Source organism: Pavona decussata, unplaced genomic scaffold (assembly GCF_977016875.1).
Source record: "Pavona decussata unplaced genomic scaffold, jaPavDecu1.1 SCAFFOLD_195, whole genome shotgun sequence".
Taxonomy (NCBI): domain Eukaryota; kingdom Metazoa; phylum Cnidaria; class Anthozoa; order Scleractinia; family Agariciidae; genus Pavona; species Pavona decussata.
The window spans coordinates 2654617-2676570 of NW_028145604.1; the positions used below are offsets into that span (position 1 = coordinate 2654617).

Sequence of the window (21954 nt, forward strand, 5' to 3'; positions counted from 1 at the left end):
TATGGTACCCAGTACTCGACGATATTTGCCAAGGGGCGGTCACTTGGTGTTTCTCTCACGTTGAAAGTGAAAATTGCATGAAGAAAGCTGGAAGGCTTTTAGTTGTATATTCGTCGGAGCATCGAAGGTAACACTAAGAATCATGAGCTTCAGGTATGGGGCATATAGCAGAGTTCGTAAACTAACAGCGGAGACGGATGACGACCTCCCGTCTTCATCAAGTGTTTCAAAAACAGAAACCAGTGCAGGAGAAAGAGCTTGGGATTATCTTCTACGCCGAAGAGCAGAAGATATAAACGATCGCATTCACAGGACCAACGCAGTAGAATTTAGTGACAGCACAACCGAAGAGATGTCACAGTTCTATGTTCCTGTGTATAAGATCAAGAAAGAGAAAACAGACACATATGAAGAGGATGGCTGTTCACCTCGTCTAGAGACGAGTGACTCGTCAGGTTATGTACCAAACGAAGGGTTTTGGGTTGACAGGACAGGAGAAAGGTTTGACCAGGAGATGTTTGTGCGCGTTAAATCAGAATTTGATGAACATAAGGAAGGTACTTGGGGAACTCGTTATGATGAAAGTGAAGCTCCTCGGAAATATCCTAAACTATTGAGTCAGTATTCTTCAAACTCACATCATTCTGCATTTTCTGCAAACCAAGCTTGTGGAAGGAGCATCCCTACAAATCAGCAATTTGAAGAAGCTTTGGTTCACAATGTATCAAGTTATGTTGAAGATGCTCGTCGTGCTGCAGAGAATCACGGGAGAAATGCGCCAGCCCATCAGTCTTTAGATCTCCACCCTGATGCATACGAAGCATCAAGGCAGAATTATGGAAGAAAGACCAGAGAGAAAACATCCATTCACAATAGACCAAGGGATGTTGGAGATGAATATCACTTTACAGATAGGCACTGTAATAGGAATGCCCCTGTTGAAACATCATTTTACAGCATGCGATATAATGAAGATCACCCTCGTTATGCAGCAGACAGTAATGAAAGAAGTCACCTGTCTGATCAAGCCATGATTGACAGCACACTTAAACATACTGAAGATACACACCATGCTGAAAAGGAGACTTATGGGAGAAGATTGCCTGTTGAATCATCTGCTCGTAACATGACAAATGATTATGATGATCTCCGCCAACTTTTAACAAATAATTCCAGGAGAAAATTTCCAGTGAACCATCCATCTGATTCAACAGTGACTTGTAACACTCAAAATTCTGCTGAAGATGCTGCTTGTACCTCAAAACAGAAGTCAAGTAGAAACAGGCTTGTCTCTGCGGGAAATCACACATTGTTTCATTCATTACCTTACCCAGCAGAAGGGGTGGAAGTGGTGTACACTACAGACCCAGTTGAGGCAGAAGCCTGGCTGAGAAATAACATCATTGATTGCTCTGTTTGTGCAGTTGGATTTGACATTGAATGGAAACCTCAGTATGTAAGCAAAAAGAAAGGGGGTACAGAGAACAAAACCGCTGTCTTGCAGTTAGGGGTAGAAAGCTCTTGCCTAGTTCTACATCTTTGGAACATGAAGACACCCACAAAGCTGCTTGCATCTGTTTTGAGTGATGAGAAGATCTTGAAAGTTGGGAGTGGGATTTTGCAGGATGTTGCTAAACTAAAGCGCGATACAGGATTGAAATGTGTTGGATTAGTGGATACTCAAACATTGGCTAAGAGTGTTGGCATCCCAGCATCACAGAAGCTTGGACTACAATCTCTTGCCCTGCGTTTCCTTGGAATTCAACTTGACAAGCCAAAGTCTGTCTCCAAGAGTAACTGGGAAAAGTACCCTCTCACAGTTAAACAGATTAACTATGCAGCATTAGATGCTTGGATAGGATTGAAAATTTACCAGCACCTAAAAGGCATGTATGGTCAAACAGGCAAGGTCCAGGAAGTGAACTGTTTTGCCAACGATGAAGATGTTGCAAAGCCTGGAAAGACTACCGCCTGTCATAATAATAATAATGAAGATGTTAAGAAGCCTGGAAAGACCACCGCCTGTTATGTTTGTAACAAAAAAGTGAAGGATGAGAATGCCCTCGTTCAGCATATTAAAATTCATCCAAGGTGCAAGTGCGGAGAACATTTTATGGTGAAGATATCCAAGAGACATAAGAGAGAATGCCCAGCGCTGAATCCTGCAACTCCAGTAGATGTTGTACATGGAGAGCCTAACACGTGTCAAGGATGTGGAAAGAAGTGCAAGGAAGTAGAAAAACTGATAGAGCATATTAGAGAGGTTGGCCATGTGCTGTGCCCCTTTTGTACTAGATTAATGCATAGCTCAGCAAGTCATTCACATATTAGGAAATGTAAGAACTTCATTAGCGAGCACTGGAAACAGTTTGCCAAGTGATCAAGTCAGTGATCAAATTGCAGCGATGTAAGGAACTCCAAACACCATGGTCCGATTTGATAAAACATTTGCACTTGCCGCTAACTGGGCCCTTGTTATTACATGCTTATGCAGAAAAATTAATTCAGTAAGTATATGTCATTGAACTAGCATGAGGTCCTTATTGGGAAAATATTGGTCAATTTTTTTTTATTATTTTGCACATTATTCGGCTCAGTCCATAAACTTGCCAAGAAAAAAAGGGTGAGACCAATATTTTCCTAATACAGACTTAACAAGCTAGTTCAATAAGGTTTTTATTATAAAATTATAGACTATCTCCCTTGTTGCTTTCTAGTCAGTGTGAAACTTGTTTATGTTCAAGCAGTGCAAGAAAAAGTGCAAGAAAGTAAAAACTCTGACATGGCAGTTGAACAGTTTCTACTTCATAAGCTTAATTTAAAACAATTTTTGCTTTGTTTTTTGTCAAAATTGAAACACTTTGCTCCTTTCAAACATACATTTTAATGCAAGCGGTCCATCTTAGTGGTCTGTACAGGAAAATTCAAACTGTTCACGGAGCTGATTAGAATGTGCCTTTTCAGCACAGACCAGTTCAGCTATGCCTATATAATAAGCATTTTTAGAAGCCTTTACTGATGCTTAATGTTGTTGAACTCGTTTTTGAAATTTCATTGAGTTTGTTTTTGTGTGCCTTATATGTAAAACCAAGGGCCCAGTTTGCAACTACATCTGTAAAAGTTTTATTAACTTAACCCCAGGATTATTGACCTGTTATACTATTGAAGCCTGAACACTTCAATGCTATTGCTCTTCCTGGGGCTTTAGAAAGAAGTATAACCTCTACTTGTCATTTAGCTGTTGTCACATTTCTAGTCTGTTAGCATTATAATTATTTTGAGGTGAATGTTCAAGTCACCGTGTTTTTTCCTTTTTTAATTAACAGGTAAGATACTCTTGACCTATTCTTGTGAATTTCATATTTTTTTTGTTATTTTGATTCATTAAAATGTTTCAATATAAAGAGAATTGCCATGTATACCTAGAATGTGTAATTTAATTATTATTGATCTTTTGTGGTCTTGGTGGGTCCTGCCTCTGTGCTTGCCTTGTAGAAATAAAAATACTAGAAAGTGCTGCAAAATAAAATGTTTTTCTTATTTGTCCCATTTCGTTTGTAATTTTTGGATATCTTCTTCCTATGTACAGTGATTTCCTTTCCTTGTATGCATTTTCATATTTAGTAATTTATGATGTCTTTCAAATTTTTCAACCAGAAAACCTAATATTATAAGCCTTCTGTTTCCTTTTTAGGCTTGCTTGGCACTTTTCTTTTTTGTGTACAATCTTTCTTGTATGTGTTTTGTATTTGTAAATAAAATAAAAACTAAGAACTTGACTTCCTGCAACCTTGGGGAATCTCACTTTGCACTTCTTCTTTCCCCACTTCCTTCCTTGCCCTTTATTTCCACCACCACATGCATACATAGTTTATTCGTCCTAAATGGGCTTCTCAGAATAAAGAGGTAATTAATACTATATACAAATAAATTAATTAACTAATTAACTGGAAAGTAAAATGACTTAATCAAACCGATTAATTATTAATAAATTAATTAATTAATTAATGAAATAAAAAATAACAAAAGTGGAGCAATTAAGTCACTAAAAAGTTTGAGACAAGGCTTCTCTTTAGGCAATGTTTGAAGTCTTGTAGTGTCGGTTTCAACTTAAGAGAAGAATCCAGTGAGTTCCAGAGTTTGACTGTCCTGAAGTAGAAAGTTCTTTGCCCTGTGGCTGTTTAATACAAAGGAATATTTAGCATCTGGGAGTTCCTCGTTCTACACTTGGTGATAGTAGCTCTTTGGCAAACTTTTACACTTTCAGTGTTTGCCCCAAGAGAGCCCAGTCACAGAAAGTTGGACTGTATTTTGGACTGCCTCTGGATGAAATATATTATTCATAGTACAGATATGTATACCATACCCCCCATGGAAGGTTGAAGGAATAAAAGCCTTAGAAGGTTAAGTTTTTGAAGGAAAGTTTGTTGCTGAATACTTTAGCTTCATACTTTCCTTCAACAACTTATTGGAATTTTGAGAGCATAATGGTGATCTAAAGAGCTCTAAAGAAAAACGTACTTCTGTGGTAAGGCTGTAGATGTCAACTGCATTCTCAGGGTCTCTCCTCCCTGGCATGTGAAGAGATCATTACCATGCTACTCACATGGAGCAATATTATGACTACAACTACTAGAGATCAGATTTTACCTTACTACAAAACTTCCTTTGTTTCAACATTATTATAATTATGTGAGGAAGTTGACCTTCACTGTGTATGTTTTCCAATGCCTACTAAAGAGGTCGGCCTCCTAAGAAGCTTTCATTTGGGCTGTCACACACCCCTGCTTCCCCCCCCCCCCCCCCCCAACCGCCACTCCCACCTCTCAAACTAGCATAGATGCAAACTCTCACTAATGGATGAAACGAACTTTTGATATGTTCTCTGCAATCAGCTAATATTTTAACCCCAAATTGTGCGGACAACCTGGGAAGTTTTATGAAAGTGAAGGAAAACTAAGACCATTATTAGAAGAACAATCAACCTCGGCATGCCGAGGGACTAGGCCCGAGCGAGTTTCTCCCCGCTGGAATTCTGGGAAATAAAAGTTCGCCGACACGTGAGTTCGTTCTCTTTTTCTGCGGCCATCTTGGAATTAGTGGTAGCGAAATAACAGCTACAAGGAAACTGCCAAAATGGGTCGTCTTCACGCTCCAGGGTAAGTTGACAGCGGGAGATTATGTCCATAGAATATTTCAGGGAAATGTTAGAAGGAAGATAAACCTAGTTGTTTGTTATATGGTAACTCAAACCGGCCTTTGAATTTCGTGGATTTTGAGAGTTGTAAAATTAAATCGTGTGTTTTTGCTCATATCTTCTAACAAAATTTATGATTTCTGTTAAAGGAAAGGTATATCTGGTTCAGCTTTGCCGTACCGCCGAACTGTTCCGACGGTAAGAAACAGATGCCTCTTCTGTCGATTTGCCTTCTTTTGTTGCAAAATACACGTTACTTTTAATTTCAAAGCTTTGCTTTACGTAAAGTGTGTAAGTTATAGAGTAAAAGGTTTGTTGTTGAGCTCGAGTCGTGATCCGATTTAGGCTTTAACTTAAAGCGTTAAGTTTGGAAATCAGATGTGTGACTGAAGGATTTGTCTGTATATACTATAGCTTATTATCACTATTACTCTTCCCAGAGATGCCAACCTCTGAAGATCTGAAATCTGGAGATTTTTTCTTCTGAGCACCCCCCCCCCTTCCTTATTACCCTACCCTCCCCCTAAGAAAAATTGATGCACTTACCCCCCCCCTCCCCCCCCCCACCTTGTTGGCACAAAATTCGAACATTACTAGAGCTTTTTTTGTCCTGCTCTTTAATTGGTTGAACGTTTATTTAATCAGAAAGTCGTTTATATTGCAATGATGACAAAAAGCGTATTTTCTTTGGTTTCCGTCAAAGTTTGTGGCAAATCGGATAAAACAGGTATGCAGATGTAGCCATGACACAATATTTCTTAAATTTATGGAACATTTGAGTTGAAATACTGGCCTATTATACAAATAAGACGCCAAGTCGCTTTTATCCGGGAGGTTTAGTCACCCGTACGGGAGACCGGGAGATTGGTTCCGTATCCGGGAGACTCCCGGATAATCCGGGAGAGTTGGCATGAGTGTCTTCCTGTTATGGTTTAAACTGAACTACATATTCGTAGTTTCTAAGCAGTCTCAAGTTCTGCTCTGTTATTGTAGAATTTGTAGGATGATTTTCGTTCGTAAATGTTTATTCTGATTTGTAACTGGTGATGCTCTAATGTTTGACCTTTTCAAGAGTTACTTGTTCAAATTCCCGTCTCTCGACACTAGGCTGCATTTTATGTTGGTAGCACCAAAGATCTTTGGTGTGGGTTTCCAAATCGCTCACCGTCCTGACACACCATCATGGCCTTTGGTGTAAAGCGATACCTCATAGGTTTTGGGGTAAGAAAAAATTACCTACGCTTCCTATGGTGAAGGAATTAGGCCCCATTTATATGGAGAAAAGTTGTCTGAAGTACAAGGGTCACTTGCCTTCCCAATCTCCCTGGGCAAGCCAACTTCTCCTACATTTCCTTGCAAAACTTGGTAAATTTCATGTTGGCTAGAACTGCAGGTCACCCTTTTTCTGGCTAGCCCAGTTGGGTCAACCCCATCAAGACAAGTCAATCAGAACATGCATTAGCCAGCTCTTGGCTCAGGCAAAGGGGTCGACTTTTTTCTCGTATAAATGCTTTCTGAAATTAATTTAGCTAGGAGGGTGACCCTCTTTCCTAGGACAACTTTTCTCCATATAAACAGGGCCTTAGTGTCTACGGGTGGTTGTCATAACATTTCCTCATGTAGGCGCTTTAGTGGCCTCTTGGAACTTCCAAACTCTCAAGCAAAACAAACTAAAGCAGTGTACAGAGGATCCACAAATCAAAAGTAAAGACTTTCAGAAGGTGTCTCTAATAACCAGGTTACATTAAAATGTGTGGAATCAAATCAGTGCTGTTTTAAATTTCACAGCCCAGTTCTACATACAATGAATTTAATTCTTCACTTCTCAGTGTTGTTTTGGGGGTTCACTGCATTTATTTTTGTCTTGTTTTGTGTACCAGTGGCTCAAGTTGACATCAGATGATGTAAAGGAACAAATATACAAGTTAGCCAAGAAGGGCCTGACTCCTTCTCAGATAGGTTAGTATGAAGAACAATTCTATTTTGTGCAGACCTTTATGGTGTTAACAGAACTGATAAGTTGAATCATCACATGATGGATAAGAATTTAGTTACATGTATCTCGTAGCACTTCACAATAGTTTTGTGGAGTTGATTAAAAGGGGACATCAACTTTTCGTGTATGCATCGTGTGTGTGTGTGTAATCTTAATGCGAAGGACTGTTATTGATTGTATTGTAAATTGTAGCTACAAAATAAATATATGAACAGTTCACAAAAAAAACCTTTTCATTTATTATAGGAATTGCATGGTAGAAGTGAGTTCAATCCAGGATGCTGAAATTTTTTGAATACTTTATAAATTTGTGTCTAAATAGGTGTGATCTTGCGTGACTCGCATGGTGTTGCTCAAGTTCGCTACATAACAGGAAACAAGATTCTCAGGATCCTTAAAGCTAAAGGTACATATACAATGTTAATACTTGACAGTAAACTAAAAGAGCACTTGATGTCATGTCTTTTAACACTTTGCATGTTTCAACCTACATGTAAACACTTTGCATGTTTCAACCTACATGTAAACCAGTGTCTTCTTTTTCTTGTTAGGTTTGGCAGGAAGTCTTCCTGAGGATCTCTATTTCCTCATCAAAAAAGCAGTTGCTGTTCGTAAGCATCTTGAAAAGCACCGAAAGGTTGGTAAAGAATTCTGTTGTATTTAGGGAGTGATTTGGATCTGAGCAGGTCATCTGACTCTTGCAACTGTTGCTTGTGTTCAGGAGAGTTCTCTTTCACAGTTTTTTGCAGAACTTAGCTACACAGTGATTAAGTAAAAAATTAAGAGACAAGTCTAGGAGAGATTGCTAGAAATTTCACAGGGGACAATGGTGTAAAATGTTTACTTACAACAAGCATTGCAATACGAGGAAGAAAGTTGCTTGACAAATACCCTACTTGCCATGTACATGTATATTCATTGTACATTTTTGAAGCAAGAGGATATCAGTAACTTCCTTCTCAGCCACGTCTTTAAGTTCAGTTAAACAGTAGGGACAATTTTTTGAAAGCTGAACCTTGCAGTTTCAGCATATATTCAGGGGCTGGAATATGGTAAATTGAGACCTTTTCAAATCTTTCTTTATTTATAGGACAAGGATTCCAAATTCAGGCTTATCCTTATTGAGAGCAGGATTCATCGTCTGGCCCGTTACTACAAGACCAAGAGGGTTTTGCCTGCAAACTGGAAATAGTAAGAAATTGTTTTTGCTCTATTAGTAATTTAGATATTTCAGGAGTTTCAAACAATAGATGATTTTAAAAAGACTCACTGGAAATACCTCCATGATACAGTGTGACTTTGCTTTCCAATACTGAACATTCATGTCACTGAATATTTAAGTCTGATGTTGTTTATGAGAGTAGCTTTCAATCAATAATTTTTGTTCCTCTTTTGTTGCAGTGAGTCATCAACAGCCTCCACTTTGGTTGCGTAAACAAAGAATGTACACATTATATTCAATAAAATCCTCTTTGTGAGTTCACAAATATTGTTTTTACTGGTTGTCTAAAGTTGTGCTTACCTTATAAGAAATCAACAATAACTTATTAACGTGAATTTTAAGACACCTTTATTTCCAGCGAAGTTACATGTCGTATACTTCTCCGTCAGAGTCAGTCGACACATTGTCATTCAATATTGATTTTAAAATTAATGTCTTTACATTCGTCAATGTGACAATCGTTATCTTCAAGGGGATAGCTCAATTCTACTTTCTTGCGCAAAATGTCCATCACCCTTTCTGTCTTCCCATTTTTCAGTCTCCTCAAAAGGTGACATGCAGCCTAAAATTTGCATTAATTAAATGCATGTAAACATATACCACACGGGAATTCACATTAATTACTGGAAAATACATGTAAAAACATAACCTTTCGAAAATTTGTATTAATTTGATAACAGGTACATTTTGGATGCATTGTTAAAATGTTCTGTTATATTCCTATAATATTACCATGGGAAAAAGAGAACTTTATGTTCACAAAAGGGATGCGCAGGTATTCAGGAAGAGGGATACAGGACACAGTAGCTGTGTCATTGCAAAACAAAACTACAAGATTTTTAAGGTTGATTACATTTTCTTAAATCTAGACATCCCTGTAAGAAGATTGCAGGCTTTCATAAATTCAATTTAAACCTTTTTTTTTTCTTCAATGCTTATCCCAAGAAATTTTTGTTTCACATGTGAAGAGGTTATCTGAAATAGCCAAGAGTTCACTGAGACCATTGCCCACAAATTATTTACGTAACTAAAACATTGTTTTATTGTGATGGCCTATAACAGATTCTAGAAGTTTACAGCGTATTATAAAATAGCCAGGGCCAAGCAAGCACTGTGATTGGTCAAACTGAGTTCTTTATAACTCCACAATGCACGAAGCATACGTATGGTGCGTGCATTATAATTGTACATATGCACGGAGCACACATTAGATTTTTTGCCTGTGAAAAATCTGAGAAATTCAGAGACAGAACGCGCTGTCGCTCCAGCGATTCGCAAAGAACAGTCTCTTGTACTGATGCTTCCAGACTTTTAATTAACTTCAACTTGTCTCTCAACACCTTAAAACTTAACTTAAAAGTTAACTTCTTGAACTTGCTTACGACGTGACGAAAAACTAAAACAGTTTGACTTTTTACTTGATTGCGCGCGCTGATGCGTGCCCTGTCGTGATCGTGTCGTGATCGTCAAGAGCGCGCGCTATTAAATTACGCGTTATCTCGCGTAAGGAGAAACTTTAAAAAATTCGCACTTGTCTGAGGAGTTGCGATTGTTTATATTTTATAAAAGAAATAAAAAACTTGTTCCTCGTGCATTGTTGAGTTATATAAGCACGCGGGAATTTTTAAGAACACTCGAGAAGTGCAGAGAGGCACTCGCCTACGGCTCGTGCCTCTCTGCACTTCTCTCGTGTTCTTAAAAATTCCCGCGTGCTTATATAACTCAACAATGCACTCGGCGCGTTTTTTATTTCTTTAATAAAGGTTATACAAAAGATGGAAACATCAAGTGTTTATGAATCTGAACTAGTAAATTCTATACTAGGCCAATTTTCTTTGCCTTGCAACTATTCAACTACTTTGTTTACACACCAAAGAACGCTGAGTGTAATTTTATAGTTCTCTTACAGCGTGACGTAAGATTCAAGGACAGCTTATAGGAAATCTATCTAAGAAGCTTCACTTGGAATCGCAAATTTTCCTTGAATGGTCACTTCCTGAAAAGCATGCTTATTGATCATTACAATAACTTGTCACACTTTTACATCTGTAAGGGACTGTGACAATGAAGTGAAATTCTTTTAAAGGAAAATTATCTACTTGACCACCCCTAGCCTATTCCAGGCTCTCAGTATACTGTGGAAGATGCGAAGGAGTGGAAGAGGGGAACGAAAACACCTGCTCCTTCATGTTTCCAACAGTACACTGAGAGCCTGGAACAGGCTACACCACCCCTCCCTCCCAACATTCATATTTGGAGAAACTTGTTTTGGGAGAATTTAAACAAAATTGGACAACTGGTTTCTAGGTTTCCATCAGGATAAATACCGGTAGCTCTAACTTGGCTTCTCAAACTGATACCAAAATTAGTTAAGTTGACCCCTCAAGGTCTTCACTTGAAATTAATTCTAATACTTATACCTATTATTCTTTCAGTTGATATTGTCATAGGGAACCTGAGCACTTTATAGCTGCAATAAAATTAATTTACCATGTTTCAGAGTCTGTGTCATTTTGGGAGGGATTTTCATAGTTTGCAGTGTGCTTGAAATGATTTAGTTTTACATTGGTTTGAAAATTGTACAGAGAAAGTGTCTGCTTTGATGTAAATCCCCTCCAAATCAACTATTCAAAGACACTGAAACAAGTAAATCCATTCTTTCAATTATGATGATACCTACAAAGTACTCATGTTTACTGCAATATTGTACAGGAAAAAAAATCAATGTACAATAATTGTCATTAATTTTGTAGATAATTATTTAATTATAATGTTTTTGCAGTCTCCTTCACTTCTTCCCATGCTGAAATTCCCTGAAAAATAAAACAAATTCGATAGAAACTAGTGAACTGGATGCAAACCACAGGTTAATGGCGGATCAGAGTATTTATTCCTTGTAAGGAAACAGGAGACCATGCAACATGGAAAAAACCTTTGACCTCGGCGGGAATCAAACTGCAGAGAGTTTGGCATAGTACATAGAGCAGTGGTTGATCAAACCTGGAAGTTTTGGGCTGGATTCCCGCTGAGGGCAAATATGTTTGTCATTAGTGCAAGCGGCACAACATTCTTTGTACCCTTGACATAAGTTGGAACGTCTGTTTATATGAAGGACATAGTGAGAGGTTCCTGGTTTGAATTTGTGAAAATCTAAATGATTCTTCGGAAAATTCTTACAATACTTGGGGGACAAACTAGTTCAGTCTGTCCCTTAATGAAAAAAAAAAAAAATAGGGGTGGAGTCCTCAGACTTTACATCTGTAGTTAATGAGTTTGGTGTTCATTCTAAATGGAGAGGAGGATCTGCTAAATGACAGGGCAACAGAACAGGGCAGTAAAAGTTTCACACCTGTCTGATGAGGCGAGGGAGAGGGAAGTTTGAATTGTTCCTGTATTTTTATCCTTTTGTGGGAGGGTAAACTTGGAAGTCCTTTCTCACAAGAAAATTATGCCACTCCCAAGCTTTTTCTGACAAGGGTTTTGTTTATCACATTTTGATCATAGTAATTTCCCCTGCTAACAAGTAAGTAGTATAAATAAGAGCAGGGAAGCAATTTTAAATAACACAACCAACTGCATGGAAAATTCTTGTGCGTTTAATGACAATCTCTTTTAGTTTGGCTAAATCTGTAACATACCAATTTACAAAGCACCATCTGAGTCTTGATGTGTGCAGCCAACACTTCCCTCAAATCTCGAACTTCCTGCTTCCTGAAACGTTCATAGTCCTTCAGAGATTCTTCATTGAAAACTCTGCATAACGAAAACAACCAGTCAGAGGATTTTATAACAGCTGTTGTCAAAAGGTTCCATTGAAGCAACAAATGTTTTTCGTTTAATTTTCAAAGTGATAGTAAAGCCATTGATGCACTAGTGATTTTTTGCCTGTGCAGGTCATGCAGTTATGTAACGTCAGCAGTATGCAAATGAAAGTCTTGCGTATAGCCACCCTCGTAAAGGGGACACAACAATTTAACAGTTGTCAGAAATTCAAAAGGTGAATTTCAGCAACAAAGTACTGAGTTTTCTTATCGCCTGTGCAAGGGTAGCTATATGCAAGATTTTGCTGCGATGCTGGCCATGCAACTTTTCAAAAACAAAAACTATTACCTGTGCAAGTAAAAACATCTAGTGAGCTACAGCTTTAATATACAGTCCCTTTTACTAAATGAGGCAGCGTGGTTGAGTGATTAGGGCGCCGGACTTGAAATCCGGGGGTCCCTGGTTCAAGTCCCGATCCGACCGCTAGCTGGGGTTATTTCTCAGTAGCCCCAAGTTCAACTCCTCGCCCGCACTTGTTAATAGCCAGCTGGTCTGCCTCCTGCCAGTTGGGATTTTTAACCATGTTATTTTCAATTAAATAATTATTTCTTTGTGAAGTTTAATGCTTAGACCCACTAGCACTTGTGCTATAAACACTGCCCAGGGTAAATAACAGTTATTTGTTATTATTTATTATTTATTAAATATTTTAATAATTTAAAAAGATTTGGACCTAAGCTCCTCTTTGGTTTTTGTGACAGTTTCTTCAGCATCTTGTATCTGTTCTCCCAAGTTGTCTATCTTTGTTTCTAACACTTCTGGAGACTCAGCACCAAATATCATGGATGACAAGCCTTTGAATGAGAATCCACCAGACTTGGGTGGGGCTTGACCACTTTCTATTGCTTCCTGTAGCAATTGAAAACAAAAAAATGTAATCATTACAAACTGCCATCAAGGTGTCACTAACCTGTCAGTGTAGTCGGGTGTTTTTCATTCGAAGAATGCATGAAATTTAAACATGAAACAATATCAGTTTCCCACAAAATAGCCTCTGGAGCAGCCTAAGCAAAATATTATTTTATACAGATGGGGTGTGTCAACACACACCCCACCTGTAAAGGCCGGGCTTTTTGGTGTCCTGTAAATATGTCTCACATAAAATCTTTGAAGCTTGGTTGAGTTTCAACAGTAAGTAACTGCACATTGGCATACATAAGCACAGTGAAGATAAAAACAACATAATATTAATACTGTCATCATTCAAATTACCTTCTGAGCAACCAAGTCATCTCTTTGTGTTTTCTTGTAAGTGAGATTTTCTTCTGCTTTTTCCACATCATACTGCCGAATTTGTTGCCTATGCGCAACTCCCCTGTAAGATATGTGTTGAAGTAGGTAGGAATGAGCTATAAAAAATCCTCTTTACACAAACATCATCAACAACCTAATCACCTTTATTTGCCATGAAACACATTAATCAAAGACAAAAGTAGCAGTAACAATGTGATGCGGAGACCTAAAGAAACCATTGGGCTTTAATAAGGAGATCACTTCGAAAACAATAAATACAAAATGGTGCTGTGTACGTGTGGCATGGCATGAACAATTCAGAATTCTTGCAAGAAGAAGCTGTGATAAACAAGGCCCAAAGAGCGTATGTGAGATTGTTCCTGTCTTCTTACTTAATTTACCAAGAGAAAACACAAAGTTTGTACATTTTGTTCTTCTTGGAACATAAGTAGAATTAACTGCATTGATCAGTACTTACTTTAACACTTCAGAAAAATGAAGGTATTCTTTGAGCTGCTCTGAGAAGCTCATGTCATCTTCTTCAAGTGTCTGATCAACAGATGCTGCAAGTCTAAGACACACATTGTAAAACAATGCATAGTAAGTAAACTAGGGATTTTGCTGCCAAATCTACTTATCGATCTGGAATGCTCACTATAAACCATCCTACCATAACAATAATAATTATTTATAAAGAAATAACAATGAGATCTTGGGTGGTAAATGTAGTGTTCAGTCATGTATTTAGTTTTGCAGAAACATGGTAACTCGAGAAAAATTTAGCATAACCTTTAGAGTCCAACCCACAACCTTCCACATACGTATGGGTTGGATGTTTTAACCAATGAGCTATGCCAAGACCTGTGATGTGCAACTTGCTGAACTGAAATTTTCACTGCCTTAGTCTAGGCTATGATTAAGCTGTTACAAAGCTTGCCACTTAGAGATAATAGGAGGTTAAAAACTTAAGAGAGTCTCCTACAGCCTCTCTCCTCTGTAGAGGCCCTCTTTTTTTGCGCTTGAGCGGGGACATAAATAATGAGCGTGGGGATCGAGGGGAGACAAACAAGTGACTAAAGAGATGAAAATAACTCGGGGGGGGGGGGGGTACTCCCAAAAAAATTGGGTAGGGGTGTGGGGCCCGCTTCCCAAAACCCTTACCCTATTTATGACGAAAATCTGTGATTTTCCCTACCCTATTTATGACCTGACTAAACATTTTGATACCCTATTTATGACCTGATAGTGTCTGGTCAACTTCAGTTCAAAAACCCCTGGAGCCCAACGCGTGACCGGGGCGCGTGACAAGCCGACAAGGAGCCTCCGTGGAGAAGAAAGTCCAATAGCTGTTGTCTTTTGGTTGTTACTTGCCAGTCAAAACAGCTGGTTGCCAAGTACTAAGCTTATTACATGTACCTGTCCATATAATGGCCTGCCTTCTGTAGTCCATCCCCCATCTCTATCTCCAAGGTACTCCAGTCACTGTGAGACATTAAAAATTTTACTAATGAATTTAAGGGCCCAGTGTTAAAAGGGAGCAAGTGACAATTTGGCCTTGGAATCCAAATTTCTCTAAATTTGCTCTAATTTGGCATGCATACTGGTTCTTGTGTCAGATATGTAGTTCCATATTAACGAATGGATGTGATTTAAGCACTCAAATTCGCCAAATTTATGTAACAACCTTAAACTTAATGAGGATAACACAAAGATGCTAGCTTTCCATGCTAAGCACCGTCCCACTCCCCTCTTGGATGAAATTCAAATAATTGTCACTGCATCTGTCACCTCCTCTGATTCTGCAAAGAATATTGCCGTTGTTCTCGACCCGACGTTTTTATTTGATAAGCATGTAATGCAAATTTGCAAATCTTAATTTCAGGCTATCAGGAACATATCACACATCAGAGAGTTTCTAAGTATTCATACTTGGTATCTCAAAGCTCGGTAGCTCCATAATATTTTACAAGCTTACCTAAAAACCTTACCATAGGTGGCATGATGTTTGTGAATAGAATATACTATATCTGCAATGCGCTAAAGGTAGAAAAATAAAAGAACTTTTTAATCATTCAAGATAAAAGTCAGCTCATTATTCATTATTTGACAGACCATGAAATTCCATGATGGCTTCAAGATGGCAGCAAGAGCCAAATTATAATTGCCTGTATTTTTAAGTACATGCAAAAGGGCTGAGAGCAAACCGTCTTATGTCGAATTTTTGGCTGACTTCTTGTTTCACTCCAAAGTATCTGAATTCAGGCATGTGGATGTGGCCTTCAATTTAATCAAAGAACATCATTGTTTTTATCTCCACAGTGCCTGTCTGTTGTTCTGCTTCTTTCTTTGCTTTTCGTTCCCTGTGCTGACTCGATATTTTGGTCTGGTTTTTCTCCTAAAGTACCGGTAAGCGAAAACCAGCGAAACAAACACAGTCAACTGTGATGTTCTCTGACTAAATTGAAGGCCGCTTTCAAACATTCAGACACTTTTGACATATGTCAAATATGATATAACATGGTTAAGATCGCATCCCTTCAAATTAGCTACCACTCACATGTATTTAATGTTACAATACAATACAACACAATAACTTTATTTAAAGAGGGGGGCGTAATAACCTGTTACAGTTTTCTCAATTACAGCCCTCCCCTGGAGGGAGTTGAATTCAGGGGTATTTTTGGGAATGATCTCTTAAGTTATAACTGGCAATAATTAAAATATAATATGTTATAATATGTAAGTTAACAACAACGAAAAGTTGGCATTCATTGGGCAGTCAGCGGCTCTTGGTGGTGATTGCATGCGCAGAGCACCCCATTGTGGTAGCATGTTTGAGTGTGGTAGAGCATAGGAGACTTTACATACAAAATTAAAACCTTTCAAAAGTAGTGTCATCTACAAACTAGATAAAATTGCACACATTTGACTAAGAACAAGTTGGAAAGTACAGTGTGGAGTCCTTTCTACGAGTACGCCATAGACTACCTGTCTAACTTTAATCATAGCAGCCACATTACTGCCTAAGTTGTCTGCATAGTGCTTCATGTCTTCAAATCTTCTGTCTGGTTCTTTAGCAGAGGCACTCCAACTTTTCAGTCTGGAGTCAACCTAAAAGATTTGAAAATCAGTTTTAACAATTGCACAAGGTTCTGTCAAAACAATATAATTGTATTATGGAGCTCACTGTACATAATTAAAGCAAAAATCTGCTAGTTAACATTCTATCACAGATGCTGTTATCTGATTGGCTACGCTACTCACAACTAATTCTGTGATTGACAGTGAATAGCATAAAGGAGCTTAAAGTACCTATGAAGTTTAAAATTTCTTGTTCTAATATGATAGTTTATGATTTTCTGATTCATAATATGTAGGTTTTAGGCGGTAAAACATTCACAAATAATATGCAGAATAAATTGAACCGAAAGTCTTAAATTTGGCGCCTAAAAGTGTCTTCATCTTGCGCGCGGCCAAAACGATCATATTACAAAGCTATGATGTAGGAAATACTTCAGAAGTGAGAAGTAAACAACTCTTCAAGGCATTTGCTAAGTCATTAGCATTGTCCTGAGCAAAGACTTGTTACGTTCCTAGTCCCACGAGACACGATTTAGTGAATTAAGGTTCTTTGGAGGGCAAAAAAAGTCGGTTTTAATTGATTTTGTCAAATTTCTTTTGTCATTTCATAATCAGGACACAACAAGCTTCAAAAATACGAAAAAAAATTGTTTACTTCAAAGGCACTTTAAGAACACATAGTATATTATATTTCAAATTAACAAAGTCATGTCCAAAAAATTTTCAAAAATAAATGCTTGACCATGCTAAACAAGCAACTGGCTGTTGAACCTCCTTCCCACTGTTGTGATTGTTCTCAAGTTTGTGCTCCATTCATCTTCAAACTAACTGATTTCTAGTTGCATATCTATCAAAATTTGCATCTTTTTCACCTTGCTTTGGTAATTTGTTGCTTGAACAGCCTCTTTCCATCCCTCCTCCTAACAAAATAATGAGAAAATGGGAAAGATATCAGCTTAGGGTAACCCCCAAGATGCACGTGAGCTAACCCCCAAAAGCCTTCCACAAAAATCTGTCCCAGGCTGCTCCACAGTTAATACAAGTATGTTTAATTTTACTCTTTTTGGCAAAAACTGTGCCAACCTGGAATACTTTGAGTTCACTTGTGAACTCTGGGGCTGTTGATGAGTTCAAGCGGCCATATATCTAGCATGCTAATTCCACAATAATTATATGATACAAGTTGCACTTTGTATTCATTTGCAGTGTGTGGTTTGTAGGAATGGAGGGGAGGAAGGGATGGGTGCGAAGTGGGAAGTTCAAGGAGGGATATGCACAGTGCAACAGTTGTGAACTCTGGATCTGTTGCTTGGTTCAAGCCGGCAAATATCTAGCATGCTAATTCCACAATATATGATACAAGGTCCACTTTGTTTCCACTTACACTGTATTTTTGAATGAGATGGTGGGGGGGGGGGGGGGGGGGAAGGGTCCAAGGAAGGACATGGACTGTAGTCCAACAGTTCTACCACCCTCCCCCTCCCTAGACCCACCAAGTGTTCATCCCACCCCACCCTACCTATCAAAGATTCTTTATGTATGTTTTACCTGGTGAAAAAAACTAGTGAACGTGAGATCCATTGATAACTCTGGATGTGCTGAACATCTTAAGAGAAAGCTCTGAAACAGAACGAGTAGTGATTAAAATGGTGGCAGATATTGCTGTAAGTTATAAAAGGCGAAAACTAAGATAATTGACTTTTGCAACTTTTCTAATAAGCCAAACTATAATTAAAACTGAATTTAATGACACAATAGCTTACCTCAAGAGCCATCTTCCTTTTTTCTATAAAATCTGGATCAAACTTGTCTGCTGCTATCCTAAGTGCTGCAATGTTGATCTACAGGAAATAATGACAGCTTACATTTTGCCAGTAAAGTAATTTTCATATTCAGCAAAAGCAAGATGAAATATGTTTTATATAATTATATTATTGAATGGAACCATCTACACCCTCATATTCTGAATGCTACGTCCGTTGAATGCTTCAAGTCCTCCCTTACACGAGAGCTAGACATTAATGAATTATAAGCAAAAGTAACTAGTATGACTGAATGTCTGCTGATTGTGTCCTTGTACGCAGATATCTCATTAGGGAGGTTTTGCACAGAATTGATTTAGATTCAGATTCATGAGGGAATATTGTTACAATAAGTACCATAAAATAATCTGAATCTAAGTCCTAGGCTTTGTAGGAGGTTTTTTTTGGGGGGGAGGGGGAGAATTTATTTTCAGGGATCAAGCTAATTCTTGAAGGGAGGTGTGTGCAGCCTTGAAACAGCTAAACCTTACAGTCCATGGGCTTATATTCCAGTGGGGAGGGGGTGGGGATTTTTTAAGAGGTTGTCTTATTTTTCTTACCCTTTTCTCTGGCAGAGGAGGAACAATCAACTGAAAGCAAAATCAAAATGTGTCACTGGTTTGACAAGTGCCATTTTTATCTTTTTTACTTACTAATAGCTGTCACATTGATAAACCAGAAGTAAAAAAAACCACACAGTTGAGTAAGCAGACTTGCTTCTTCAGATTAACAACTGTGATTATGATCTCAATCTGTCATATTGCTGGCTTTTTAGTGGCCAGAGGTCATTTGCTTTCCAGGGAGCAAAACTTTGGAACTCAATTCCAGTCCATTTAAGAACTATTACTTTACCAAAGGTTTTTAAGAAAAAAACTATGCGATTCAACTGCTTTTAAACTGACAGTGAACTTAAATTTTAGTTATACAGTCTGTACATAGTCTTTCATATCATTTTTAATTTTTTTCAATTATTTATTTTCTCTTTCCATTATCATTTTTTATAATTATAATTATTTTTAATTTACCTTCTTTTTTACTATTTTTTATACATTGCTGCTGAAAAGCCCTTTTCAAAGTGCAATAAACTTATGTAGTATACAGTGTATACGTAACATTTTTAACCCAGTTTACGAGTTTTGCATTGATAGCACATTTTTCGAGCAGAATACAAAATATTAAGGTGTTATCAAAAAACTGGAATAAAATTCTCAAGCTTGGTATTATTCTGACACAGGCCTGACCTGCAGTTGTTCTTTGTCTCCTCATATTACGTGACGAGACAAAGAACAGCTGCGTGGGAGATTAGAAAGATCCTGGTTGACTTCAAAGAGTTTTCACAGTATGCACATGTTGACAAGGCAATAAAGAAAACCATCAACAAGGAAATCAAAGTATTTCTGGAATGTTTATTGCACTGGGAATAAAACAAATCATACACAAGATGAATAAACTGCAAGCTGTTAATTAAAAGGTAATCATTATTGCAGCAGTCATTGGTTTCGTCTTGTGATTCGTAGCAGAACAATAAACATTCCAGAAAGAATTATTATTATTGTAAGTGTTCATGGTTATCTTGGAAGGTGGATTTGGAAGGTAAAATGAGTGAAAATAAGTATTAGTCAGGCAATTAGTATTACTGTGACAAGTTTTCAGTGTATTTTCTTACTGCTGGGAAGTTTGCCACAAGATAATTTCTTAACAGTTCAAATTCGCTATATCTTCTCCATATTGATGATGACATATCTGGCTCTCCGGCAGGTGGCCCTCCATCAATGTACCTAAAAATAAACATGTATTACTTGAATGAATTACCAGCACCATGACTTGTATACCTGCAGTAATTTCCAGGACTTTCTCATGTGCAGTTTCAGAAAAAATCCATACCCAACCCAAGGAAGGTAATCGGAAATTCATAGAGGGAGGGGGCTCTTAAAAGTCAAAACTTTAATTAGAAGCAAAGTATGAAGCTAAACCGGAATTTCCTGAGCGGGGGGGATGGGGTACAAACCAAAAAACCTTCCATAGGGGGGGGGGGGAGTGTGGATATTTTCTGGAACTGCATATGGGGTTTTTTAATTAGTAAGCTTATGAATAATTTATAAGGGCATTTCACATTACTATTAATTACATTATTATTAATGAGGTCCCTATTATTGTCTTACAATCTAAATTCATAAAATGGATATGAAATTTTTGACTTCACACTGCCGCAGACAGGACAGGGTATATACTGGAAATTTTTCTATTTTTACCAAGACATTTTCTGTATTTCAACCTTGAACCTTACATCTAATGGCAATGTTGCAGTGTTAGGAGTCCATGATTTGACCGTGTCTTCTTTTCCATTCAGGTCATAACAGGATCAGGGTTTGACTACCTCTTGAGCAAAACCCTACCCCAGAGATGCCAACCCCTGAAGATCTGAAATCTGGAGATTTTTCCTCTGAGCACCCCCCCCCCCCCTTATTACCCTACCCTCCCCCCTAAGCAAAATTGATAAACTTACCCCCCCCCCCACCTTGTTGGCACAAAATAATTTAAAATTCACACAACACGAGAGCTTTTTTTGTCCTGCTCTTTAATTGGTTGAACGTTTATCCAATCAGAAAGTCGTTTATATTGCAATGATGACAAAAAGCGTATTTTCTTTGGTTTCCGTCAAAGTTTGTGGCAGATTGAGTAAAACAGGTAAGCAAATGTAGCCATGACCCAATATTTCTTAAATTTGTGGAACATTTGAGTTGAAATACTAGCCCATTATGCAAAAAAGGCACCAAGTCGCTTTTATCCGGGAGATTTAGTCACCCGTACGGGAGACCGGGAGATTCGTTCCGTATCCGGGAGACTCCCGGATAATCCGGGAGAGTTGGCATAAGTGCTACCCTACCCTACAAGAGTTAGATAATTTGAGTATTACCACCCCCTCCCCCCCATCCCATTCCCAAGAATGTGAAATTTAGTAAGTAACCCAACAACTGAGCTTAGAGAACACAACCAGCTGTACTTCACCCAGATAATGGTAGTGCCCGCCATTGATTACCCTGCAAGCAGAGACCCCTTTAGTCCAGTACTGGCTGGCTGTCACGCAACTCACAGCGTGGAGGACCCTCTGCATTGTGAGTTGCGTGACAGAGAGCGGAGGAACCAAGAGTGGACTAAAACCTCTTCTATCTGATCTCTGATCGCAAGGTGGCCTTTGATTGGTCAAAAAATAAAGCTCAGTTTGAACAAATCAGTAACACTACAAACCCGGATCTCAATCGCGCTCGAGAAAGTAAAAATTTAATGTGCTATGTTGCGTTCATATTAACACAACGGTAATAGATCGGAGTTATAAAATCAGGGCTTTAATAAAGCTATTTCCGTGATTTTCATAGATTGATGATGTGTATTCTACATCAGAGAAGGACATGGTGACTTACTTGGTTTCGATGAGGTAAACCGTATATGGTTCCTTAAGAATATCCGTGAACCTCTTCTCGGAATCAATTATCGATATGATCAATGTATTTAACAGACTACCTTCTGGAAAATATTGAACTTTCTTGGCCTCTTCGCCCAAGTAGTCCGCCATGTTTTTCTTCCTCTCACTACCTCAACG

General features: G+C 38.2%; 3 protein-coding genes across 3 annotated transcripts; 2 read left to right on the forward strand and 1 right to left on the reverse strand.

Annotated features, from left to right (window-relative positions):
• Positions 1-6: 6 nt before the first annotated feature.
• On the forward strand, positions 7-3549 carry LOC146461759 (uncharacterized). Its single transcript, XM_085086481.1, has one exon. The coding sequence runs from the start codon at positions 143-145 to the stop codon at positions 2378-2380; it is 2238 nt and encodes a 745-aa protein (XP_084942607.1). The 5' UTR covers positions 7-142; the 3' UTR covers positions 2381-3549.
• Positions 3550-5040: 1491 nt separating this feature from the next.
• LOC146461760 (small ribosomal subunit protein uS15) lies at positions 5041-8680 on the forward strand. The gene is made up of 7 exons (XM_085086766.1): positions 5041-5159; positions 5347-5395; positions 7078-7156; positions 7516-7599; positions 7745-7830; positions 8284-8384; positions 8595-8680. Exons 1-7 carry the CDS (start codon positions 5137-5139, stop codon positions 8626-8628), a joined length of 456 nt encoding a protein of 151 aa, XP_084942892.1. The 5' UTR covers positions 5041-5136; the 3' UTR covers positions 8629-8680.
• Positions 8681-10820: 2140 nt separating this feature from the next.
• Positions 10821-21927, reverse strand: LOC146461761 (sorting nexin-4-like). Its single transcript, XM_085086764.1, has 14 exons — positions 21776-21927; positions 20020-20131; positions 18914-18943; positions 18315-18392; positions 18100-18171; positions 17424-17471; positions 16459-16581; positions 15446-15507; positions 14887-14952; positions 13949-14041; positions 13450-13552; positions 12911-13086; positions 12054-12168; positions 10821-11228 (listed from the first exon to the last, which is right to left on the reverse strand). The coding sequence occupies exons 1-14, from the start codon at positions 21925-21927 to the stop codon at positions 11181-11183; spliced, it is 1278 nt and encodes a 425-aa protein (XP_084942890.1). The 3' UTR covers positions 10821-11180.
• Positions 21928-21954: the final 27 nt, after the last annotated feature.